Below are 26,669 nucleotides of genomic sequence, written 5' to 3'. Positions count from 1 at the left end.
GCTGATTTTCATTTTTTATCTTCACTGGAAATCTATATTTGTGGTTTTAAGTCTCACCGGGTAGACAACCTCTTTGGTTTGCTCGCGACTTTCCCTGAAAGCCAGTTGCACCAGGATTCCCATAGCTGCAGGTAACTCTCCCTCTATCATGAGTTTGGGACCAGCCCTGCTTATATGGGTGGTATTAAACAGCTGTCTGGGCGTCTGGCCATATGTCTTGATCATGGTCTCCAAGGCACGTCGCTGCACAGGGTCTTCTACTGCAGATACATCCATACCAAAATATGTCTAGAAGAATAAAAACAGAGTTTAGGTAGGTCTGTATTATCACATTTTTTAAAGTGGAAATATACCCCTTTTCCACAAGTTAACACAGCTCTTTGGAATCTAAATAACACTGTGACATTATATTACAAGGATCAAACAACATAGCAATTTTTTACCATGTATAAACAGCCCTGTTCAGAATGACCATTTTCAGTCTCTGTACCTTTAAATGAGATTTAGCCTCTATTTACTCAAAATGGAGAACCAGCAGTGAGTCATGAGGAGCAGAAACACTGTTTTTTAGTCAGTTTCCTTCTGTTCTCTTTATTCACCATCTCATTTTCATCACTTTTGATCAGTGCTCTTATTTCTGATGAAGCACCTGCCATCTACCTAAGACAGGACAGAACCAGGACTTGTTTCGTACAATATTTTCAGACAAAAAAAAAAAAAAAAAAAATCTGAATGCGTTTATTGAGCCCCAAATGAAATGCACTACTGCACTCAAAAACGTGATTTATTTTTGCAAAACATATCCCCAATAATACGAAGATAAACCAGAAGTTAGAATGCATCTTTTAGCTCCCTATAAATAGAAAAACCTGAAATCTAGAATTACATTATATTCTTTCGATAAAATAAATACTTTTAAAATACTATAAATGTCTTTTTGATATATTTATAAATAAATAAATATATTTATTTAATTATATACCAATAAATAAAGTTTAAAATCCATAGGCTTTAGGTTTAAAAGTTATAATTTTGCCAAACTATAGCATTGCATACTACCACAATAATATTCTATCTAGAAACCAATACAAGTGACAAACAACATGACATGATTTGCCTGTTGATAATTGATGCTTTACTTCTTGCCATCAAAATCAGTATAAAGGGTGTCAATCATAAATAATCAGTAATAAAATGAAGTGCTGTCACTGAAAAGGCATACATAAAACATAACATAACAGCTGGATGGCTTTTTTCAGGCTGGTTAAACAAACACACCATGAAGCTGCAACTTTGTGAATCAGCCTTTATATTGTCTGTCAAGTTAACAGAAACTGAGATGATATCAAACTGCCCAGAGCTTTAACTGCAAGGAATTGACTGTGAAATATTCTTAACTGCAAAACATTACACTGTATTGAGTTTAAATGTAGTTTCAAAAGTGACGTTTAAGAATACAAACTGCTGGATGGAAAACGTTGATGGCCTGGATGGCAGCCTTGCCCTTCTGCTTGAGGCCAAAGACCAAATCGATCCACTGGCAGAGAGTCTGTGACACTTGGTCTGATTCCAGTGCCTGTCTATGTATAAGAATGAAGAGCCGGGGGTCATTTCTGGCCCAGGGAGGCAGATTCACATGGTTTACCCTCTCACTGTTTTGTCGAACACCGAAGTCAAAACCTGTAAAGATGTGTAGTTGATTATAAACTGATGTTTAGACATTATACAAGAGATATTTTTCATAGTGAAAAATGTAACAGGCTTAAAATATCATTTTTACTAAGACTGGAAAACAGATCATCAGGTTCTTCCAAGTCAGCACAAGACTTTTCATCAGAAATTGGTATTTCAATGCATGCCCATACAGTATGCCAAAACTTGCATGATGGCATGATGACTATGGGTTCCCCCAAAGTAGAAGACCATTACAAACAACCTGGCTTAAAACAACTGACATTTTTTAAATCCAAATTTTTCAAATCTCAAAAATCATCACCTCAAAATTTCAAGTTTATCAACATACATTATTTTTGTATGGCATTGTATGTATTAGCATCTCTATTTATATGAAGAGGTCTGTATAGTGTGTACAACAAAATACTTTATAAAAAAGTGATATCAAGATCGTTGGCAGGAATGGAATTTCAATAGGACCATTAACTTAAGAACTGCCAAAAACATCATATAACCAAGTGTGTCACCTGACCTGAGTACCATAAAGAACAACTCAAATGTAAAAAATATATAATGTATCACTATGATGGGATTTTGAATCATATGACAGTTCAGTGATACTATACATATATAGTATACTCACTATAGACTGCAATTTGTGAGTAATTTATAAAAAGGTCTTTCCAGAGTCTTGATTACCATTGTGTAATTTCACTTTCCTTTTAGACACGCTATTTAATTTTTCGGGAATGAGGCCCGCCATGGTTTTTGCTGAAATAACAGTGACCATCCCAGGAAAAATGCTGCATTGATGGCAGCATATGTCCCTGTAAAACCCCAATATTATAATATTAGAACATAACTCAAAATCAATCGTAGTTTCTCACATATGCCAGTAAGTCATGTAATGTGCACTTATGCATCAGAATATTATGATAGATATGAGCTTTTGTACATATTGCTGTTAAAACTCTGGATTTCATATTTTCATACTTTCATATTTGGCACAGAGAACTCAACGCTTGCTTTTCCTGACTCATCTGACCACTGCCTGCATTTCTTCTGTCTTTTGGAACATCTGAGAATAGCTAGGGGCCAGAGAACTTGTGTGCATTTCAGCATAGAAATGAGTAGTGATCGACCGTTATATCGGCCGGCCAATTTTTTATATAATCGGCATTGGCCGATATAATAGCGAAAGAGGCCGATATTTACACAATGCACACAGGTAATGCTGTGGACAGCTCCGTCATTCTGGCTGTTAGCACCCCTTGCATCCATTTTGCCATCTTACAGGCAGACATAATTGAGCACAAGTACAGGAGTACAAATCTCCAACCAGTAGCTGCATGCTGTCTCAGAGAAAAGGGTATGAATTATTTGCTCTTCTTCAGCTCTCACTATTTGTTTCTGGCTGCTCTTTGTAACAAATACTCAATAACCTGCTATCATAAACGACTGAGTTGATAGTTGTAACCTAGAAACCCAGCGTTATTTAGCTTCTTATTTCGCCCATTGATCGGTGGCGGAAAAAAATCTCTCATTGTTATATCCGTCAGTATATCTCAAGTAATACAGGTCCAAAGTCGACAGTTAATGTACCAAATTAATAATAATAATAATAAGTTAGATTTATATAGTGCCTTTCTAATACCCAAGGTTGCTTTACACAAAGAGGAGGGGAGGGAAAAAAAAAAAAATTAAAAAATAGAGGAATAAACTTAAGCCTGCGGAGTGCAGAAGTAGACGTACTGAGAGAAGATTAAAAGAAAGAGGAAATTAAAGCTTAAAGTCACTGATTTTCATTGATTTAAGCAATATATATATATAATACCAGTGATAAATACGTATTTTTGCTATGTTATTGGAAATAGTTATGAAAAAATATTAGTGACAGTACAGATTTTCAGATTTTTTACTGCGCCATATTTGAGTAATTCGTACATATCATACACCAATAGAACAGGCAGACTCTCAGGATCATGAGGATATATGCTAAAATGTAGGACTAAGGAATTAAAACCAAAACGAAAAAAAAAAAAAAGAGAGAGAATCCAAACTGAAAAAGGAACACTATACTCGGTGAGAAACAAGTGTAAACATCAGAACTAAACTCAGTACATCAGAATAAAACACACAATAACTAAGGGTTTTTACTGTTTGGTGAGGGTAAATGGCCACTTGGTGAGGGACAGGAGACTAGTTTCTCATAGAAAGTAAAGAAAAACACTAAGATGTTGACATTAGGTCTAGACAAGATATATACAATGTATTTTTGCAGTAAAAGTAATAATTTTCCTTATTGAGAGCTTGGGGTCTAAAGAGACACTTGGAGAGGCCATCTGTCTACTGTCTGCTCCAGCTTGAATAACTGCAAATCAGTATGAGGAACTCCAAATTTTACCTGATGAAAGTAGACCCCTGGAGACACAAGTTTAAAAAGAAAAAAGTAATGGGATTCATGAACTCCTCAGTTTATAGTCACTAACATTTTTTTTTTTTCAAAAATAAGACAAGCGCCTACATTTTTGTTGTGGTTTTCTTAAGCTTTTGACCACTTCATATATATTTCAGGACCTCTAAATGGTTTCTTTTACAAATTTGAAATTTGAAGAGTAAAAATAAATCATGATAATGCCTCTAGTTTATTCACTGCCTGAGGAACGGGAATATCGGCTTTACGTATCGGCCATCGTCCACTACTGCTGTCTAAAAATCGGCATCGGCTATCAAAAAACCCATGATCACTAGAAATGAGTAACTCCCCTTGTTGAACAGACATTCAGGTTGCATTTCTTGATGCAGAACACATGTTCTGTGACGGGTGACAACAGTTTTCAAAGACCTGCCATGTGCCTATATTCATCACAGCAACATGATGTGTTCTCATGTAATGCCACCTGAGGGCTTGAAGGTCATACATATGGTTTCGGCCTTGCCCTAAAATTTTTAGTCCTAGCATGAGATACTCTTCATTTATTTTGCCACTGTGTTTTCCCTGAACTTTCTTCTGCATACACAGAAAAAGTCCAATTTAATGAAGAACGAAAAATATTTAAAAAAATGAATTAAACAATGAAAGAGCCCAAAAAAGAAATGCATAAAGAAGTACCTTCTCTGTTGACCAAAAACTCAGGCAGGTAGAAGAACTCTGGGATGAGCTCCTTTACATCTGTCATGGACTCGTATGAGGAGAGTCTCCAAGTGGTGTTCATGGAGTGGAAAGTTCGATCAGGAATATCAAAGCTTTGGTCTATGTGGATCAGACAGAGATGGCATTTTTTTAACCTAAATATAACCAAAACCTGTCTTAGGAGAATATTAGATATGAAGAAGAAAATGGAGGTGTAAGTGAAAGGTCAAAACAAAAGGCTGAAATAGCTTTTTAAGCTTAATGCATGCTGCTCCAGAATACACGGTTAACATCAGAGTGGCTTTTTTAAGCATCGCCTCTACAAACTATTTGGAGATCAGGCAGCCCAGGAAATGCAGGTGCTACTCAAATTTCAGTCACAATGGAGAATGCTAATTTTGAATGCTGGGTAGAAGAAAGAGAATATTTTATCCTCAACAGGTTGCACCTGCAGTCTGTCGTATTATAGAATTCTACAGTATAGCTAGAAATCACCTTGGTAAGCCAGGAACATTTTAGTGAAGGGAGGCATCCTGACCAGGAAGTGAAGGACAGTACCACTGTTAGAATAATGAGAGCCATAATGGTAAGGCTGCACAGGGGGCATAGGGTCATCCTCATGAGCACCCTTCCTATATTCTTCTTCCAAGTACTACAAAAGAAAAAACAGACAGAAAAAACCTCATAACTAAATATTATTAATATCTAAATCATATTTTGTTGACTTATCATTAAAAACAAACAAAAAAAGTGAAATAATTACCCTGTAATTGTCCACATAACGGTCCTCTTTTTCTTTTGATTGTACGGCAATGGGTTTACTCAGATTTCTGCCATAATACAAATAAAGGTATGAAGAGCTAGAGCAATACTTTACTTTGAACAAACAAAATCACTTTACCAGACCCTAAAAGAAAAACTCTATATGGGTGCATTGAAAAATTGGATTTAGTGGATTTAGAAAGTGGTAAGAAACAGAAATTCTGAAGCAAAATATGTTAAAATATTACAAACCGGATTCCAAAAAAGTTGTGACACTAAACAAATTGTGAATAAAAACTGCAATAATACTGCAATAAAACTGTAATAGAACACAGATGACAGATCTGAGTAAATGTAGCATTTTAAAGGAAAAATATGTTGATTCAAAATTTCACAGTGTCAACAAATCCCAAAAAAGTTGGGACAAGTAGCAATAAGTGGCTGGAAAAAGGAAATTGAGCATATAACGATCAGCTGGAAGACCAATTAACACTAATTAGGTCAATGGACAACATGATTGGGTATAAAAAGAGCTTCTCAGAGTGTCAGTGTCTCTCTGAAGCCAAGATGGACAGAAAGATGCAGCAATACCAGAATGGTGTTACCCAGCGTAAAATAGCAAAGGCTTTTAAGTTATCATCATCAACCATGCATAATATCATCAAAAGATTCTGAGAGAATCTGGAACAATTGCTGTGCGTAAGGGTCAAGGCCGTAAAACTCTAATAGATGCTCATGATCTCCGGGCCCTTAAATGTCACTGCACCTCAAACAGGAATGCCACTGTCAAGGAAATAACAGAATGGGCTCAAGAATACTTCCAGAAAGCATTGTCAGTGAACACAATCCACCGTGCCATCCGCCGTTGCCAGCTGAAACTCTACAGTGCAAAGAGGAAGCCATTTCTAAGCAAACTCCACAAGCTCAGACGTTTGCACTGGGCCAGGGGTCTTTTAAAATGGAGTGTGGCAAAATGGAAGACTGTTCTGTGGTCAGATGAGTTAACGATTTGAAGTTCTTTATGGAAAACTGGGACGCCATGTCATCCGGACCAGAGAGGACAAGGATAACCCAAGTTGTTATCAACGCTCCGTTCAGAAGCCTGCATCACTGATGGTATGGGGTTGCATGAGTGCTTGTGGCATGGGCAGAGAACTATGTTCAGGTTCTAGAACAACATATGCTCCCATCTAGATGTCATCTCTTTCAGGGAAGACCCTGCATTTTTCAACAGGATAATGTCAGACTAAATTCTGCAGCAATCACAACATCATGCCTACGTAGGAGAAGGATCCGGGTACTGAAATGGCCAGCCTGCGGTCCAGATCTTTCACCTACAGAGAACATTTGGCGCATCATAAAGAGGAAGGTGCGACAAAGAAGGCCCAAGACGATTGAACAGTTAGAGGCCTGTATTAGACATGAATGGGAGAGCATTCCTATTTCTAAACTTGAGAAACTGGTCTCCTCTCTCCCCAGACATCTGTTGAGTGTTGTAAGAAGAAGGGGGGATGCCACACAGTGGTAAAAAATGGCCTTTCCCCAACTTTTTGGGGATTTGTTGACACCATGAAATTTTGAAACAACATATTTTTCCCTTAAAATGATACATACTCTCAGTTTAAACTTTTGATCTGTGATTTGTGTTCTATTCTGAATATAATATTAGATGTTGGCACCTCCACATCATTGCATTCAGTTTTTATTCACAATTTGTTTAGTGTCCCAACTTTTTTGGAATCCGGTTTGTAAATATAATTAACTTTGGAATTAGCAAGCATTTGAAAACCATACTAAGTCAGTAATTTTAAAATCCCTCCTAAGGTCTACCCACATATACAGGTGCTGGTCATAAAACTAGAATATCATGAAAAAGTTGATTTATTTCAGTAATTCCATTAAAAAATGTGAAACTTGTATATTATGCACATTCATTACACACAGACATATTTCAAGCGTTAATTTCTTTTAACTTGATGATTATAACTGACAACTAATGAAAACCCAAAATTCAGTATCTCGGAAAATTTGAATATCGTGAAAAGGTTCAATATTGAAGACCAGGTGCCATACTAATTAAGTACAATAACTAATTAACACAACTCCGGCAATGGCCTTTTATATGGTTTCTCAGTCTAGTTCTGTAGGCTACACAATCATGGGGAAGACTGGAGTCACAAAGACTGGACTGTAGCTGGAGTCCATGCAAAGATGTATGCAAGACATGGGTTTCAGCTGACGCATTCCTTGTGTCAAGCCACTCTTAAACAAGAGACAGCATCAGAAGCGTCCAAACGCTTCTCTGCTCTCTGGTGAAAGTAAAATTTTGCATTTCCTTTGGAAATCAAGGTCCCAGAGTCTGGAGGAAGAGAGGAGAGGCACAGAATCCATGTTACTTGAGGTCCAGGTGTCAGTGATGGTTTGGGTTGCCATGTCATCTGCTGGTGTTGGTCCAATGTGTGAAGGAAATTTTAGAGCACTTCATGCTTCCTGCTGCTGACCAACTGTATGGAGATGCAGATTTCATGGCACCTGCATACAGTGCCAAAGATAACAGTACCTGGTTTAAGGACAATTATCCCATAGTATCCCATCAGCACGTCTTCCACAGAGGAAGTAGAGTTTGGGGATCCTGGGGAAGGCTCGTCTATTACTGGGGCTGAGGTGGCTGAGGTAGTAGGAAAACTCCTTGGTGGTAGGGCCCTGGGGGTGGATGAGGTCCGCCCTGGGTTCCTCAAGGCTCTGGATGTTGTGGGGCTATCCTTACTGACACGTCTTTGCAACATCACGTGGGGGGGGGGGGGGTAAGGTCTATGCGGGGGTACTGGAGAAGAGAATCCAACTGATAGTTGAATCTCAGATCCCTCGCTACGGTCCTGGAGGGTGCATGGGAGTTTGCTCAACCAGTTCACATGTGTTTTGTGGATCTGGAGAAGGCATTCAACCGTGTCCCTCGGGATATTCTGTGGGAGGTGCTCTGGGAGTGTATGTTGGAAATGAGATCCTGCTTCAAGTGGAGGAGTTCAAATACCTTGGGGTCTTGTTCACGAGTGAGGGAAACATGGAACGGGAGATTGACAGGCGGATTGGTGCAGCATTTGCAGTAATGCGGACTCTGTAACGGTCTGTTGTGGTAAAGCGAGATTTACCATTCGATTTACCGTTCAATCTACCTCCTAACCCTCACTTATGGTCATGAGCTTTGGGTAGTGACCAAAAGAATGAGATCGCAGGTACAAGCGGCTGAAAAGTTTTCTCCGCAGGGTGTCTGGACTCACCCTTAAAGACAGGGTTAGGAGCTCCGACACCCGGGAGAGACTCGGAGTGGAGCCGCTGCTACTCCACGTTGAGAGGAGCCAGTTGAGGTGGTTCAGGCATCTGGTCCGGATTCCTCCTGGACACCTTCCTGGTGAGGTGTTCCGGGCATGTCCAACAGAGAGGAGGCTCCGAGAAAGATCTAGAATGCACTGGAGAGACTACATTTCTCGACTGGTCCGGTAACACCTCAGTATACCCCCGGAGGAGCTGGAAGCAGTGGCTGGGGAGAGGGAGGTCTGGATTTCTTTACTCGAACTGCTTCCCCCACGACCTGGGCCCGGATAAGTGGTGGATAATGGATATATGGATGGATGGAAGGTCATACTTTTCAGTTGGCCAGCATTTCTAAAAATCCTTTTTTTTGTATTGGTCTTAAGTAATATTCTAATTTTCTGGGATTCTGCATATGCTTTCATAATAGTGTAAAACAATATTTAACTTAAACTATTCTAGTGTTTACCTGTAGATATTAGGGTCTTGTAGGTCCATGGTGTCACTAATGTAGTCTCTCAAGATGAATGGAAACACTGGGTATTGCATTAGGTCATTAAAAGAGCGCCCTGCATGCTTGTTGAGATGGGTGAGATACTCGAAATTGGTGATTTGGTTGGAACCCCAAAGCTGCGTGAGGGCATTAATGTTGTCATACTCCAGAAGATTGGGAAGCTCAGATGTGAGTATGTTGTGGTAGACATCATCACGGAACTGAGGCACAGAAAAACAACAGGGTAAATCAGGACAAACAAACAGTGATTACATATATGCCACCAAAGACAACCAGGTGGCCAAAATCAATAATCTTCATATTATAATAAAAATTAATAACAAAATCCATTTCTGTCTCTATGGCAAAAATGTGTTTACAAAAACAAACCACATATTAATTTGGTTTTATTTCATGTAATTACTTATGAGAACTTAAAATATGTAACAAAATTTTAATCAAACCAATTTTTAATAATATGATCACTTTTCCCTTTTTGCTTATTTTCCATGGCAGCACAAGGTGAAGCACATTTTAAACCAGAAGGCTTAACTATACTGTGCTTTAACCAAGACACCTAAACAATACAGTGTTGAAAATTTGCTACAGAAGCAGAAGTTACCTTTGTAGTGTGAAAGGCCAAAAGTAGAGTTCGACCGTTTGTGAGGAAGATTTCCACAGCATTATCCCTGAGTTGCCACCAGCGTTTGTGCACTTCCTTTATCTCCTCATAGGTCCAGCAGAAAGAGGCAGGCTCTGTTTCTCCATGAGGTGTCTGCAAAAGAAAAAATAAATATTTTTTGCTTGAGCCAGTCATATGCAAATATATATGAACACTTCTACGTCTACCAAGCTAACCTGGGTGTCACTGTCCTCAGCTGCATTGTCCTCCACAAAGTACATCCCTGATTTCCCTGTAGATATACAAAATACAGCAGAATCTTTAAGAGTTCACTAGACAATGCAATGTATCAGCTACAATATCTATACAGTATTTCTATCTGCTATTTTATTTAGATACTTACCCAGCAGCAATTCGCCTGCAGTTTCTCTTGAGGGTGCTACACTTATGCACCGTCGTGTAAACCTAAAATAAATTAAAATGGACAATTTATTTCAAGAACATTTAGCAAAAATAATATAAATATTCATATTTTATAGTAATACTACTTAATGTATTACAGAATTCATTTTCGTTATGAGCACCAAACCCACAACCATTTTGAACAAATGGTAATACTTGAGGCATCAAAAAAAGTTCTCTGTACCTAATGGGCTCACTTGTGGCTTTATCTTTTACAGTTGAGGAGAAAGATGAATGAGTCTTATCTTCAAACAAGAACGCCAGTGGGGCCTTGACAGTACCTGTGGAAGTGAGGTGGGATTATATACACTAAACGTGAACCAAACAATTCATTTATTGGATCTGGCAGATGCTCTTATCGAGTGCAAATTACACATTAATTATGGCAATAAATTACAAACTTCATTTTCAGAAAAATTGAGACACTTCCTAAAAATGCAATAAAAAAATACATTTTTAGATTTTTAAATTCACTTCAACCATTATTTACCAGACAAAGGGCTCAGTGATTTCACTGAGAAAATTTCTATTTATTAAATATAAACAAATTTTAAAAAAATATGCCAGACACTCACATTTAAAAAAGCTATGACAGCAGCAATTTAACCTCTGTGTTTTTATTGTACTATTTATTTTAATTGTAAGGGTACTGAAAGTACTAATTGTTGCAGTGGATTTTTTGTTAACTTTTGCTGCATACAAGCCTTGAGCCACTCGGCAGTCTGTGGTCTCTGTTGTCTGATTCTCCTCTTATTGATGTGCCATACATTTTCAATAGGAGACAAATCCAGACTGTGTTAAGTGACACTGATTTTCTAAACTACTTCGGCGCCAATATGGCTATGTCTACCAGAGCAGCACAACAGTTCGGCAATATCACCCAATGGCTCAATGGTCTCACACATTTTTCAGTATTTGCCTTTATGTACAGAGATTTTCCTGACTCCCTGAATCTTTTCATGATATTAGAATGGAAAATGGTGTAAGAGCTAGGTTCTTTGCAGTCTTGCATTTAAAAATGTTCTATTTGAACTGGTTGACATTTCTTTCCCAAATTTTGGCAAAAAGGGATGAGCAATAACCTGCTTTTCCATGCAAAGCCTGAGACTTCTATGTCTTTTATATTCACCTGTATGCAATATAATGCTTTACATTTTTTTTTTTGGAGTGTGTTGCATCACATATTACATTTGTTTATATTTACTAAACTTTATAATTTTGGTCAGTGAAAACATAGAAAATAATTTCTTTGTACATTTGTTCATTAAATAAACCTTAAAATAAATAAATAAATAAAAATAAATAAATAAATAAAATCACAAATTCAGTTTTTTTGCATTTTACAAAATACCTCATTGTTTTTGGAAATAGAGTTTGTAGATGAAAACAGCATTTGAACATTTGCGTATAGACTGTTATTTGTATATCATGGTGTAGCAGACTGGGTATTTCTGAGGCATGGATGGAAATGCCGTAATATAATATGCAATACCAAACAAAATGTACATGTGTTAACACTTGATAAAGAAAGCATATAATTTTTTTAATACTCTCTGTCATATAGATTTGCAGAGTAGTAAACCACACCTTCTGGTTTTTGGCGGTCCTTGAGCAGATATTTATTGGGAATGGTGAGGTAGCAGCGCTGTAGTCGCCTGCGCTCCCTGTTGGGTCCCTCTGTGGGGTCCAGTTGCCATGAAGTGGGGTAAGATGAGTGGTCATACCACACCGCTCTGAAAACCCACATATTAATATTAAACACACGTATATTAATACTAACATTAATAATGTCTATGGAAAGATTGCAAGGTGCTGACCGGTCATGGGTGAGCTGTTGCACTAGCTCCTGCCAGTGACGGCTGGCACTCAGGTCAGTCTTATAGAGGCCTCGGATGTGTTGGATGACCTTCTTCCTTTCCAAGCCTTGTCTCAGAGACACGTTCTGTGTGATGTCTGCTGCGATTTTGGAAATGACCTTCGATTTACCATCTAGCCTCTGCAGTAATCTGGAAGGGGCATGTGTTAAAATAAAACAAATACATTTTAATGTTGTAAGTGCCTTTCCAGTAAGAAATTTAATTTGTCAATTTTTGTTTTATTAAAAAAAAATACAAAAAAATATTTAAAAACTTACATCTTTTGGGAATTGCTTAATTTCTTCACCCATGCACCTTTGCTTGTTTTTCCCTCTGACTCATATTTTATTTGTTCCTTTAAGTGAATAAAACATTGAAACCATTTAACATTATATCTTGCAAATGAAAATTTGTCAAATAAAAAAAAGCCATACATTTCAGGTGGGTTTACAATGGGTCATCTGCCTTTTAATGCAAACTATCTGCCACATTTGTTTTCAGTGAATTGCAATGGGTACAACACATTTTCCAATACTTAGATAAAGAAAATAGAACATTTTTTCAGCAAATTTATTATGAAAGCCAATGAACAAGTGCTTTACAAAGCACTAGTAATATATATATAGTAATTACATTTATGCAACATTAGCAGAAGCGAGAGATTATGTTAACTTTCGAATTAATGCTGGAGTTAACATAAGAGATATTACATGTGAAGTTATAATAGTTTCACATCGCTGAAACTGAAAAAGGAGCCCACCTCCTTGATAGCTTTGAGGAGGTCTGGCTTGGGTGGGGCATTGGGTGGGATGCAGCGATGACCACAAAGCTTCAATGAGGTAATAAAGGTGTTAGCATCAGCCTGCTCCTCTTTAGTAAGGCTGTCTTTGTGGTAATGTAGCATCTCATACAGGTAGAGAGCCAGTTTTGGTCCATGCTAGTGAAAAATGAAATTCAATGTCACAATCAGTGTATATTCAGATTTACAGTATAAAGACAAATTGGGTCTGTTTGTTCTATTTACCACCATGCAACTATGTGCTATAAGAGAGAGAGAAAGAAAAAAAAGTTAAAAACAGGTGGTGGTGACAATATACAAGGCTTTTTAAAGCCCTCTGTGTCACTGATGGACAGAGAATAGCCCACCAACCAAAAATATCCAGCCAACAATGCCCTGTGGACAAAGACTTGTGTCCACTGATGGACTAGTGGAATACCAACACAAGCTGAGCTGTGTAGCAACAGATGAGCTAATGTCTCTGACTTTATGTCTACAATGTGGACCAACAAGGTAGATGTGTCTAATAGTGTGGACAGGGTGTCCTAATCATTTAAGAGCAGGGTCAAGTAGTTGTTCCTTATCCAGAGATCGTCTGGTGTACACAACCCAGTTGGAACGCAGTGCAAATGTAAATAAAAAAATGAAATCATTTGCATATCAACTAAACTCCAGCAGCACTGCTGTACAAAATCCACACAACACAAACTCTGCAGCAACAGATGAGCTATAGTCTCTGACTTTACATCTACAAGGTGGACTAACAATATGTGTGTCTAACAGAGTGGAATGTGAGTGGACATAGTGTTTAAAAATCCCAACAGCACTGCTGTGACTGATCCACTAGTACTAGTGCAACAAGTTTTAAATCAAGTTTATTTATATAACGCTATTTACAACATGATGTTTTCACAAAGCAGTTTTACAAATAAAATAAGTAAGTACAGTATGTAACCCAGAATTACCCCAAGTGAGCAAACCAATGGAGGCTGTGGCAAGGAAAAACTCCCTCAAGACTGAAGGAAGACACCTTGGGAGGAACCAAGACTCACAGAAGGGACCCATCCTCTGATCAAAACACTTATCTCCTGTACAATCAGTGGAGCTATGAAAATGGACAGTGAGTGTTGAAACAAGGAGGTGGTCATAATATGTCTGATGGCTGTATAATTTGTCTTTTCCTGATGTGCCTTAGGATACAAATTTCTGCCACAAGCTTTCAAGCACTTGCGCCCGGTGTCTACAATGCTAAACTTGTAGCACATGCAGAATAAGTCTTATCACTGTTTTTGCTGAAATAACAATGGACTTCCCAGGAAATTATGTCCCTTTGATTGCATATTGCTTATATTTACAAAATCCAATCAAGCTGGTCAAGCATTAGAAATATTTTTTATTTTTTGCCATGTGATCACACATAGAAGAACACGTGAGGAAAAATATATAAATTACTAATTAAATTTAAAAAGATTAATAACAAATAATCCTATGAAGTTTATTAAAGACTGGGGATAGGTGGACTGTGTGTAATTATGTGTGCGTATATGAAGGTTTGTCCATGTCACATATAAACAAGAGAAAACAGACAGACAGATATACATAAATAAATCCAAGGGATACAATGTGACATTATAGGGCAGCAGATAAAGATCATACATAAGGGCAAGCATAATAGTGTGTGTGTGTATATGTATGTATGTATGTACAGTACTGTGTAGTACTGTCTTAGGCACCTAAGATAATTAGGCAGGAACACACCCTGGAGGGGGCGCACACACTCACATCTATGGGCACATTTCAGTAGCCAATCCACCTACCAATGTGTGTTTTTGGACTGTGGGAGGAAATCAGAGCACCCGGAAGGAACCCACCTGAACACGGGGAGAACACAAACTCCTCACAGACAGTCACCTGGAGCGGGACTTGAATCGACAACCTCCAGGTCCCTGGGGCTGCGTGACTGCTGCACTACCTGGTGTGTCACCGTGCCACCCAATAAGTACAAATATATATATATATATATATATATATATATAAAACAAATAAGAAATATAAAATATTTTTTTTTCTATAAAGTAGTAGGTGTGAGTGAATTTGAAGAACAATGTTTTGTTCAGATTCTCATTGATTGCATGAATTTGTTAAATCAACAGCACACATTATTTAAAATCATTATTTATTAACTGGTAAAACTAGGTATTGGATGATAACCTCAAATAATATGGAATGCCACGAGGTGAGATTTGGGAAAAGTTAAACCAACACATTCACACAAAGAATATCACACTTACTGGAATAATTCTATTTGTTTTTTGTTTTTTTTTCAAATGTTGAGCATATTTATTGTTTGATTTTTTAGCAAATAAACACTTACTGCTCAGATAAATAGCTTTTTAAATCTCTGGTGCCTAAAACCTTTGCACAGTGCTGCATGTCTGATTTGTATGTGTGAGATTTAGTGATTTAATAAGTAGGTTTAGTGAAATTTATGAATAACTAAATAACTTAACTGAAAGCTTAGTACTGTGAGGAACTATACTGTATGTAATATGAGGAATACTGTCATTTGATTCATTTATATAGCATTTGATCTTTCCAATGATAAATTTGACAACAATAAGTTTTTCCAGTGTGGTCACCCAGCAAATAAAGCATAGGGGACAGTGGAATGTTGTAACCCAGTGTGACAGATTTAAACTTGTTGTATAGGTGGACATGCCCATAGGGCATGAAAGTAGTTATCATGGGTGTCTAGTATTCAATAGGACATGTCTATAATCATTTGTCCCATTTTATATTACGTGTGTTGTGTAATATGTGATCTATGAATTATTTTATATTGAATCGACTGGAGATTGCTATTCGTAGTCATTGAAAGAGTGGTTTTACATAAATATGTCCAGAAGTCAGTGCCAGGAGAGATTTCAAGATAGTTTTCCCATTTTGATGTTGGAGGGGAGATAGATTTATCTATAGTGGCCAGAAGGTTATAGAGTTTTGAAAGCATTCTCTTGTTTGTGATTTTAGAGTGCAATGAGTGATAGTAAGCAGGCTGCCAAAGTTGTGGATATGACCATATTGCTGAAAAATGTGTGACATTTAATTGCTTGATTGACAAATGGAGGGTCTGATATAGATATTTCCTTACAAAAGTGCTGTTCTATCACTAACCATAAATGAGACTTGCTAAACATTTATTACATTTACATTTATGCATTTGGCAGATGCTTTTATCCAAAGCACTTACAAAAGAAGATCTAACATTCTAACTAAAGTACAATATATACAAATTACCGTACATTGAGTGCAATATGCAAGGAAGTAATAAGTGCATTAAAGAAAGACTTTCAGTGCAAGAGATACTGGGTCTTCAAGGATTTCTTGAATGCGGGGAGGGTTTCTGTTGCTCTGATAGTGCTTTATAATTTATAATTGAGATTGAATAATTTGGGAGATAATGTAATTCCTTGTTATTTTATGTCGCCAATAGTAAAAGCCAAAGACCCCCTTTCTTAATATGGAGAATGATAGATTTATTCCAGCTGAATGTATCTATGAGTGTTAATGTCTCTTGTAGAGAGTTGCATGGATCCTGTAAATATAACAATATATAATCAGCATTAAGACTGACCTTGTGGTCTGTGTTTTTTGAGGTTATTCCTTTGATGTCTTTATTTTGTCTAATCACTAAAGCTCTATAAAAATTGCAAATAAAGAGGGAAATAAATGGGCATCCTTGCCTGATCCCTCTCTGCAGTGTGAAACTCTGGGAGGTAAGCTCGTTAGTAGAAACTGTGGCCATAGGTGAAGTGAATAAAGTTCTTATCCAGTGCATAAATGATTTCCCAAAGCCAAATTTATGCAATGTTATAAATAGAAATTGACTCTATCAAATGCTTTTTCAGCATCTAAAGAGGTATTTATAACATTTAGGTTGTGTTCTTGGCTGGTGAAAATCAGTCTACGTAAATTATCAGAAGAGTGTCGTTCTTTGATGAATCCTGTTTGGCCTGGATGAAAATTTAATGGCATGACCATTTCAATTCAACTGGCCAGTGCTTTGCTAATTAAATTTAATGTCTGTGTTAATAAGTGATATGGGGTAATAGCTAGAAGGAAATGTTGTGTGTTTGCCAGGTATAAGCAGTACTGATATAAGAGCTGTATTTATATGAGGTGGGATTTTAGCATTGTGCTGTATGTAATCTGTCATTTTAAAAATTGAGGGGAATAATATGCCAGAGGTTTTTGTAGAATTCTGCAGGGAAGCCATCAGGGCCAGAAGCGTCTTCGGCATTTGTGATAAAGAATCGTGAAATTCTTTTTCAGTTATTGGTTTGTCCATTTTCTTGTTTTCTGAGGTCAAATGTTGGTAGATTAATAGAATTTAAAAAGTTGTCAATATAATCTATGGAATAATCTAGTTCAGATGTGTAGTTTTTTATAAAATACTTGCAAATAAATATTTATATCTCGTGGTGTGACGAAGTTTTCCCCTGCAGAATTTTTTTATACATGGAATAAAATATTTTTCTTCATCATGTTTTAGTTAATTTGCTAGATGTTAACCTGATGTGTTGCTGTATTTGAAGTTTTCATACCCAAGTCTTTTAAATATGAAGTCGTTTTTTTTTATATCGTCTAATTGAAACTGTAGATGTTTTATTTCCTCCTGAATTTCTTATTTAGGGTTTTTAGCATGTTTACCTATAAGATCTTTGATTGTTTTGGTTCAAATTACTTTCCAGTTTCATTTCCATTTTCTTCTTATTTGTTGAGAAAATCAGAGAAAGAAGACCCCCTTTCAAGTGGGCAGAACTGCATGCAACCAATCTAAGCGTGCCAACTAGAAAACAGCCATAAGGCCAGGAAGATCAGAAAAAGGCAGAAATCAGAGAAGGGCAAGAGAGGAGAAAGAGAAGAACTAGTCTAGAACTAAGCTCTGACGCTGACTCAAACTCACTCGGAGAGGCTCGGAAAAGAAAGCTCCAAAATACGCACCGAAAAAGAACAAGGACCCATCTGAGAACTGAACCAAGGACGCTTGGACCAGTTCTAGATTTGAGGTGAAACAGATATTTAAGCCTTTTTAGAAATAACTCTGTCAGTGTCAGTCGCAACTTGTTTTTAGGGGTCCAAGCACTGCAAGTGCTGGAGCCCTATTGTTTTTGTTCTTTTTTTTCTTCTTTTTCTCCGATGAAACGTGATGGGCAGCCCAAACCGTAGGTCCTACAGACTTGCCGTTTGGTCAACTTGTAGTAAACCCTCCCGCTACTCAGGCACAAAGAATCAACCCGATCAGCCTGATGGTGGCGCTATAGCGACGCGAAACGTGTCACACCCTATAGAGGCGTAGAGACTAAATTCTTTTTTTCCCTGATTCCTCAGGTCAGACCCTACAAAAAAGTCTCAAGAACCCAGGCAGAATCCTAAGAACGTGAACTTTAAAAGTTATTCAAAAAAAGTTGGAATTTCATCACTGAAATTTCCACATTTTTTTGAAAATTCAGGTTCTTATGATTCTCATGATACTACATATGTCCATATTGGGTTTTGATCCAAGCACTAGTTTATGATCAAATATATGTCCCCTACATCACATCTGTAGTGGAGGATGGATACAGATCAAGAAATGAAAAATTAAGACCTGACTCTCCATTTTCTTTTATATAAAAGAAGAAAATGGAACGCTGCATTCCACAGAGTGTGCGTGCTGAAATTTTAGGATGTTCTATTTTCGCCAAACCTTAAGTTATCTTTATTTTTCTGGAACTTGAGATGGTCACGTGGACTCCCCAAACCCAGGAACCAATCAGAGGATGGCGACCTCCCCACCTATGAAAAATGAGTCGCTCAGCTCTTGGACACTCTTGTTTTTTTTTCTCTGATACTCTCTCTCGTTTTTTTCTGATGCTCTATCGTTTTTTTTTTCCTGATTCTCTCTCTCTGCTTTTTCTTCTACGCTGATTGAGCCGACTCTCCCAAAAGACTCTTAAAGGACCGATCTTCATGCAAACTAACAGGGGATGCCTTGTGTCAGTTAGCATTGCAATACAGAAAATAAAAGAGTAACAAGGTCGATTAACTGTCAGTAACTTTCAACATTTAATTTCTGTTCGTTGTTTTTGTAGCCCAATCAAAGTTTAATGACTTATCAAAGCAGGTGACAAGTCAAGAAACGGAAGAAGGGAGATTAAAAATCTGCTTGGTTATAATAACAACAAGAGTAAGCAAGTAAATTTCATTTTCATTTTCAGAAGCTGATGCCGAATTAAGTCTCTTGATAAATTTATACATTAATTAAATCATGTAGTAACACATGTTATTCACAAGTCATATAGCCTAGCCCATTATTATATTCGAACTGGTTTCACCTGTGTTGATTCTGTGAGAATTTGATGAGTATGCTATGTTTATCAACTTATTATCATTCCTCTTAATAAAGTATTTCCATTATTTGAAATAATACAGTGTGTGGAATCTATTCCTAAGAGTCTGAAAATCCTGAGAACTCACCCCTAGCGTTGACAGTATTTCAACCTCTGATAAATTATTAATATTGTTATTAATAACGTCCAGAGTTTCAGAGACATAATATCTAAATTCAATAATAATAATAATAATAATAATAATAATAATGTTATAATCACCATTAAACATAACTAACTCAAATACTGTTACTACACTACACATCTATGCCTGCAGATTCTCTCTGTTATGCAGAATCCCCCCTCAGCCCCTCCCTCTCCCCCCTGCCAGTCAGAGAGGGCCAGAGGACACACACAATTTAACACAGATCTAAACAAATCAACAATTACCTTCAGATTATCATTTAGAAGACTCATAAGAGAGGTTTCATTGAAGCAATATAGCGTATATGAGACAATATCATGAGACAATATCATATCATTAAAGATTCTGAAGATCCTGGAAAACCCACACTCTACCGGGGAGTTGTAACCAAATTTGTGATAAGTTATTAGTATTATTATTCTCTACAAAGGGGGTTAATAATAATAACAAGAACAACAACAATCCATAATGAATAACCACAATTAAGCATAAATAATCCAAATACTGTTCCCATGCTACAGGGTGTACTCAATTCTTTGTGAGTTTTTTTAATATCCAAAAGATCCACTAGACCAAAATCACTTATATACTGGTTTTATGTGTCTGTAGAATGGGGATTATGTGGCTTATTCAGAGTATTGGCACTGTCTAGTGTATGGTTAATAACTGTATTAAACGACCACCTATTACAATTGAGTTATTAATGTTGTTCATTGCTGCACAAATGAGTGAAAAACCATGGGGCTGTCAGAATTTGAGCCATATACAGGGGTTGGACAATGAAACTTAAACATCTGTCATTTTAGTGTGGGAGGTTTCATGGCTAAATTGGACCAGCCTGGTGGCCAATCCTATTAATTGCACATTGCACCAGTAAGAGCAGAGTGTGAAGTTTAATTAGCAGGATAAAAGCACAGTTTTGCTCAAAATATTGCAATGCACACAAAATTATGGGTGACATACCAGAGTTCAAAAGAGGACAAATTGTTGGTGCATGTCTTGCTGGCGCATCTGTGACCAAGACAGCAAGTCTTTGTTATGTATCAAGATCCACGGTATCCAGGGTATTGTCAGCATACCACAAAGAAGGACAAAACACATCCAACATGATTAACTGTGGACGCAAGAGGATGTCTGAAAGGGATGTTTGGGTGCTAACCTGGATTGTATCCAAAAAACATAAAACCATGGCTGCCCAAAATCACGGCAGAATTAACTTTGCACCTCAACTCTCCTGTTTCCACCAGAACTGTCCGTCGGGAGCTCCACAGGGTCAATATACACGGCAGAGCTGCTATATCCAAACCTTTGGTCACTCATGCCAATGCCAAACGTCGGTTTCAATGGTGAAAGGAGCGCAAATCATGGGCTGTGGACAATGTGATATATATTCCGGGAGAGTTATATCCAGGAGAGTTATGGTGTGGAGAAGCCCCAAAGAAGCGTACCACCCAGACTGTTGCATGCCCAGAGTGAAGCATGGGGGTGGATCAGTGATGGTTTGGGCTGTCATATAATGGCATTTCCTTGGCCCAATACTAGATGGGCGCGTCACTGCCAAGGATTTATTTATACGTAAATTCTACCCTCCGTTCCTTTTTAAGAAAATGATCTGTGACCCTGTCGAACCAAGAAGGCGTCTTTTCCAGGGACTTGACTAGTGTCCTCTCAATGGCCAGCAGAGCTAGGCTGCTTAAACGGCCTTGGCCCATGTGAAGTGTGTCTGCGTGTGAGTGCTTTTTGACGGTGGAGGGGCTCAGCAGCACCCGCTGGTCAGAAAGTGCAATAGAAGTCAGGAAGAATGATAGTCTCCAAGAAGTCAGTCTCCAAAAACAAGCAGCTACAAAAAACCCCACCAGAAACAGAAGCTCGATTTGTCGCTAGTTGTTTTTAACAAAGAAAATGCCGCTAAGAGGATTAAGAAAGTCTCCGGTTCAACTCAGAACAGAATTAAAATTGAATGCTCCCACGGATCTTTACACCAAGGATCACTGATTCGCTTATTTCGCTGTCAATCAAAAAGGGATTCAGCCTCAGAGAGATCATCCAATCATCATGCAGAAGCTGAGCGTCCGGGCCAGCCGACTGCCCCATAGACCCCCAGAGACGCTGAGCGTCCGATGGGCGGGACAAAGCCCAGCATTTATCCAATGGCTAGTCTCGTTTCGCTGCACTTCGCTGCTTCGCTATTGAACTCTGTGGACTGTTTAAAGCACTGTGAAACTGTGGGAATGATTGAGAGGAAAGCAGCATCTTTACCAGTGAAAAGAAGCTGATTCTGAACAAAAGTTGAGCGTGTTGTAGTGCATATTTATTCAATGACATGTACACACAACAGTATATATTTGATCACTTATTTTTTTACATTTTAGGGGAAGCTGAGCTTCCCTTGCAGTCTTAGAGCAATCGCCTCTGGTATAGATACACTGATAATAATATATCGACCATCTGGATCAGTGATTGTGGTCTTATGAACCTGTGGTATTCTCTTGTTGATTAATACTGAAACACCTATTTGTTTTGAATTATATGTTGATGAAAAGGTTTGATTAAACTGGGGTAATTTTAACTTCTGGTGGTCTGCTTGGGTGAGGTGAGTTTATTGCAAGAGACATATGTCAGTTGTCTGTAGTTGGCAATTTTTTTTCTTTCTTTTCTTTTTGTGTAACAGAAATGGCTAAAGCTGCATGTTTGAGGATATATATTTTTCCCTGCACATTATCTAGTACATACCCAAACATAATTATAGATAAAAATAAAACAGATAACATTTAGTAAGTGTTAGTTTGAGAGAGCATGGGGAAAAGTGGGTGCGAAATAGCTATACAAGTGATCTGAAAAATATTAGTTCTGGTTTGGCCCTTTAAAAAAAAAAAATTCTAAGAAATTTAAGAAATCAAAATAGCCATGATGTAATATTAGAGTCCCGATAAAGTTGGTTTTCTATATAAAATCTATCCACTATAATGGTGGCTCATTGTCCTTCTTCTCTGTTTAACATTGGGACAAGCTTTCTTCTTTTATTGATTTACTTAGGGAACTGTTCACTCGTGCCATAGCTTGTTCCTTTTAACTCTGCTGAGTAAGTGCATGCTTGTGCATTCTGTATTTATTTACCAACTCAACTGATCTTGTGGACTTCCTGTGCTGTGACTCCAGTCACCTGACTGCAAGTATCAACTGAAACCCATTCTAAAGGTGTTAAGTACCACTACTGATTCAATTAGGGAAACAATCAGCTCGAAGGAGTTTAAGCTGTGACCACTCCCTCAGGCCTTTTGTTCTCTACCAAACTGTCAGTGGGCGGTCTCAGCTGGGACAATCAATCACAAACACAGGACAGCTGTGTGAGATCACCATTACAAAAAATGAATGATCCCTCTGAATCATCAGCGAAGCGTCAGCCTTTCAGGTGTGAAGACATTCTGGGGTAAAGACATAACGTGTCTCCCAATCGTGTCCCCCAAGCGAGGCCACCAAACAAACAAACTAAGCCAAAATTTCCTCCTTCCACAATGTGTCCCTACCCCATCTCTCCTCTCTCTGGAACTCGCAGGTGCTTCTACTTCCACAGACGGAAACGAAACCTTGATAACCTTCGCTCTCTATATCACACATCCACACCCATAACCAATTCCTTCTCAATAGGTCTATGGAACTGTCAGTCTGCAGTAAACAAAGCAGACTTCATCTCCGCCTATGCAAACCATCTTTCACTAGACATCCTAGCCCTCACTGAGACTTGGATGAAACCGGAAAACAGAGCTACCCCCACTGCTCTCTCCATCAACTACAGATTCTCCCATACGCCAAGGCCTGGTAAACGAGGTGGTGGTACGGGGCTGTTGATTTCCAACACATGGAAATATACCCAGTTCGAATCATCAGTCTCATACAGCTCCTTCGAATTCCATGCCATCCTGATGACTGCATCAGTAAAAATGTATGTGGTCGTTGTATACCGTCCCCCAGGGCAACTGGGTGATTTCCTAGAAGAACTAGACACCCTGCTTTCATCCATCCCTGAACATGACTGTCCCATGCTCATTCTCGGTGACATGAACATCCACCTTGACACTCCGGCTGCTGCTGACTTCTTCTCTCTGACCCACTCCTTTGAGCTACAGCAGGTATGCACCCCCTCAACTCACAAAGCAGGTAATGCACTTGATCTCATTCTCACCAAACACTGCCTAATTAACTCTGTAAATGTTACTCCTCTACATCTCTCTGACCATTACTTTATTCAACTCAATGCTTGTCTCCCTCAGCAACCCACTGTGTCCGCTCCCTCTGTCCCCTTCTGGCGCAATCTCTGCAACCTATCTCCCACCTACTTCTCGGCCCTTGTGACTTCTGCTCTTCCACCACCCAGCACCTTCTCATCTCTTGAGGTCAATGACGCCACAGAGTCACTCTGCACAACACTGAGCTCCTGCTTAGATCGCCTGTGCCCTCTGACTACCAGACCCGCAAGACCCATGCAGCCCCACCAGTAGCTTACTGACTCCCTTCAATCAATGCGCACTAACCTCAGAGATGCTGAGAGGAGATGGCGAAAAACAAAAGACCCATCACACCTGACACAACTACAGTCCCTGCTCTCAGCCTTCTCAACAAATGTCACCATTGCAAAAAAGAAATTCTACCAAGACAAAATCAACAACGCTACTGACACCCGGAAGCTGTTTTCAACCTTCAAGTCTCTACTGAACCCTCCACCTCCACCCCCTGCAACCAACCTCACCGCTGATGCATTTTCTGACTTCTTCACCAGCAAAGTTGCTGCAATCAGCAGCCGGTTTTCTGACCCTTCTATACAGCCTCCGGCTCCCCCTTCGAATCCTCCTAAACCTACTGCTTCCTTCCCTTCTTTCACTCCTCTCACAGAAGACGAGGTATCAAATCTTCTTAGAGGTGGCCGTCCCACATCCTATCCACTGGATCCCATTCCTACCACCCTACTGCAAACCATAGCCCCGTACATTGTGTCCGCAGCCACTCATGTAATCAATTCTTCACTAACCTCTGGAACATTTCCAAACACCTTCAAGCAAGCTCAAGTAAGACCTCTACTCAAAAAACCTGCTCTTGCTCCTTCTATAGTAGAGAACTACCGACCAGTCTCTCTCCTCCCCTTCCTGTCTAAAATCATTGAAAGAGCTGTCTTTAAGCAGGCAACAAAATTCCTCTCCCAACATAACCTTCTTGACTCCGGCGTCAATCCGGCTTCAAGAGCGGCCACTCGTCGGAAACTGCACTTCTGTCAGTAATGGAAGCTCTTAAAGATGCCAAAGCAACAGGACAGTCCTCGGTTCTCATTCTGCTCGACCTATCAGCAGCATTTGATACGGTCAACCACCACATCTTACTAAACAAACTCACTGACATGGGCTTCAAGAACAATGCACTCTCCTGGTTTGAGTCTTATCTCACTGGACGATCCTTCAGTGTGTCATGGCTTGGACAAACATCAGCGCGACATCACCTCACCACAGGTGTGCCCCAAGGCTCAGTGCTGGGACCCCTCCTCTTTGCCTTGTACACCACCTCTCTAGGCCCAATCATACATTCGCATGGCTTCTCCTATCACTGCTATGAAGATGACACACAGCTCTATTTATCCTTTCCTCCAGAAGACACTTCAGTGGCAACTCGAATCTCTGACTGTCTCTCTGACATATCTACATGGATGAAGGAACATCACCTCCAATTGAATTTATCCAAAACTGCTGGTCCTCCCAGCCAAGCAAGCTATTCTCCACAACATCAGCATCAAGCTAGAGTTGGTTGTAAGAAAAGGTTGTAAGAAACCTAGGTGTCATGGTTGATGACCAGCTGACCTTCGCAGATCACGTTACCGCTGTAGCTCGATCGTGCCGCTTCTCCCTATTCAACATAAGGAAGATTAGGCCATACCTAACTCAACATACAACACAGCTCCTCGTTCAGACGTTAGTAATCTCCAGTCTAGACTATTGCAACGCCCTCCTGACAGGTCTTCCGGCCTGTGCTGTGAGACCGCTACAGATGATCCAGAATGCGGCAGCACGCCTGGTCTTCAACCAACCAAAAAGAGCACATGTCACGCCCCTATTAGTTGAGCTGCATTGGCTACCCTTAGCTGCTCGCATCAAATTTAAATCACTAATGATGGCCTTCAGAGTATTCACTGGTTCTGCTCCCATCTACCTCAATAGACGCTTAAAACCATACGCTAGTGCCCGCCCTCTCCGTTCCTCAAAGGAGCGCCAACTAACACGACCAACCCCCCGTACAGGTCAGTCGAGGCTATTCTCATCTCTGGTACCACGCTGGTGGAACGAGCTTCCAAGCACTATAAGAGCAACAGAAAACCTCTCTGCATTCAAGAAATCATTGAAAACCCAGCTCTTCCGAGAGTATCTTTTGCACTGAATGTCTTTCTTTAATGCACTTATTACTTCCTGGCATATTGCACTTAATGTAAGGTATTTTGTATAATTTGTGCTGTAGTTCGAATGTTAGATCCTCTTTTGTAAGTCGCTTTGGATAAAAGCGTCTGCCAAATGCATAAATGTAAATAAATGTAAATGTAAACTCCTTCTCTCTACTTTTGACCATCTCTTTTTGCTTGTAATGCTCAAATTTGGCTGTTATTGGTCTCGTAGAGGATTTGTTTTTGGCCCCGAAGACTTTGGACACGATGGAATGTAATTGTGTTCACAGTTTCTGAAGGGAAGTTACAAAATGTATTTTGAGAAAATGTTTCATTGAACAACTTAATTATATTGTGCACATCAGATTCTTAATACCTATTAATAAACAGCTGGGCAACGGGCAAAATAATGTAATGTAAAATGTATAAACTGAGCACCCAACTGACACGCCTTCTGCTGAACCCACTCTGAACCCTGATCTCAAAAACTGCGCTACCCAGAACCCCTCTGATTGTCACATGACTCTTCCATCCACTATTCCCTTCTGATTATTGACCTGTTACACCTGTGTCAAGCCAATCAGAAAGT

At 38.9% G+C, this 26,669-nt stretch overlaps 1 protein-coding gene across 2 annotated transcripts in view; it reads right to left on the bottom strand.

Moving 5' to 3' along the window:
* lyst (lysosomal trafficking regulator) overlaps positions 1-26,669 on the bottom strand; it is a 140,045-nt gene that overhangs the window by 9,531 nt on the left and 103,845 nt on the right. For both annotated transcript variants that reach the window (XM_066678252.1, XM_066678253.1), the window contains exons 33-46: positions 13,072-13,248; positions 12,590-12,666; positions 12,273-12,461; positions 12,043-12,188; positions 10,640-10,736; positions 10,397-10,458; positions 10,230-10,285; positions 9,994-10,146; positions 9,348-9,592; positions 5,571-5,637; positions 5,303-5,459; positions 4,787-4,927; positions 1,463-1,680; positions 58-288 (exon numbers count right to left, since the gene is read on the bottom strand). In XM_066678252.1, coding sequence (XP_066534349.1) covers positions 58-288; positions 1,463-1,680; positions 4,787-4,927; positions 5,303-5,459; positions 5,571-5,637; positions 9,348-9,592; positions 9,994-10,146; positions 10,230-10,285; positions 10,397-10,458; positions 10,640-10,736; positions 12,043-12,188; positions 12,273-12,461; positions 12,590-12,666; positions 13,072-13,248 — 2,016 coding nt within the window. The remainder of the gene's footprint in view (positions 1-57; positions 289-1,462; positions 1,681-4,786; positions 4,928-5,302; positions 5,460-5,570; positions 5,638-9,347; positions 9,593-9,993; positions 10,147-10,229; positions 10,286-10,396; positions 10,459-10,639; positions 10,737-12,042; positions 12,189-12,272; positions 12,462-12,589; positions 12,667-13,071; positions 13,249-26,669) is intronic.

This window comes from Hoplias malabaricus, chromosome 8 (genome assembly GCF_029633855.1).
Source record: "Hoplias malabaricus isolate fHopMal1 chromosome 8, fHopMal1.hap1, whole genome shotgun sequence".
Taxonomy (NCBI): Eukaryota; Metazoa; Chordata; class Actinopteri; order Characiformes; family Erythrinidae; genus Hoplias; species Hoplias malabaricus.
Note: the sequence above shows the minus strand (reverse complement) of the source record. Positions and strands in the feature narration are given on the sequence as shown.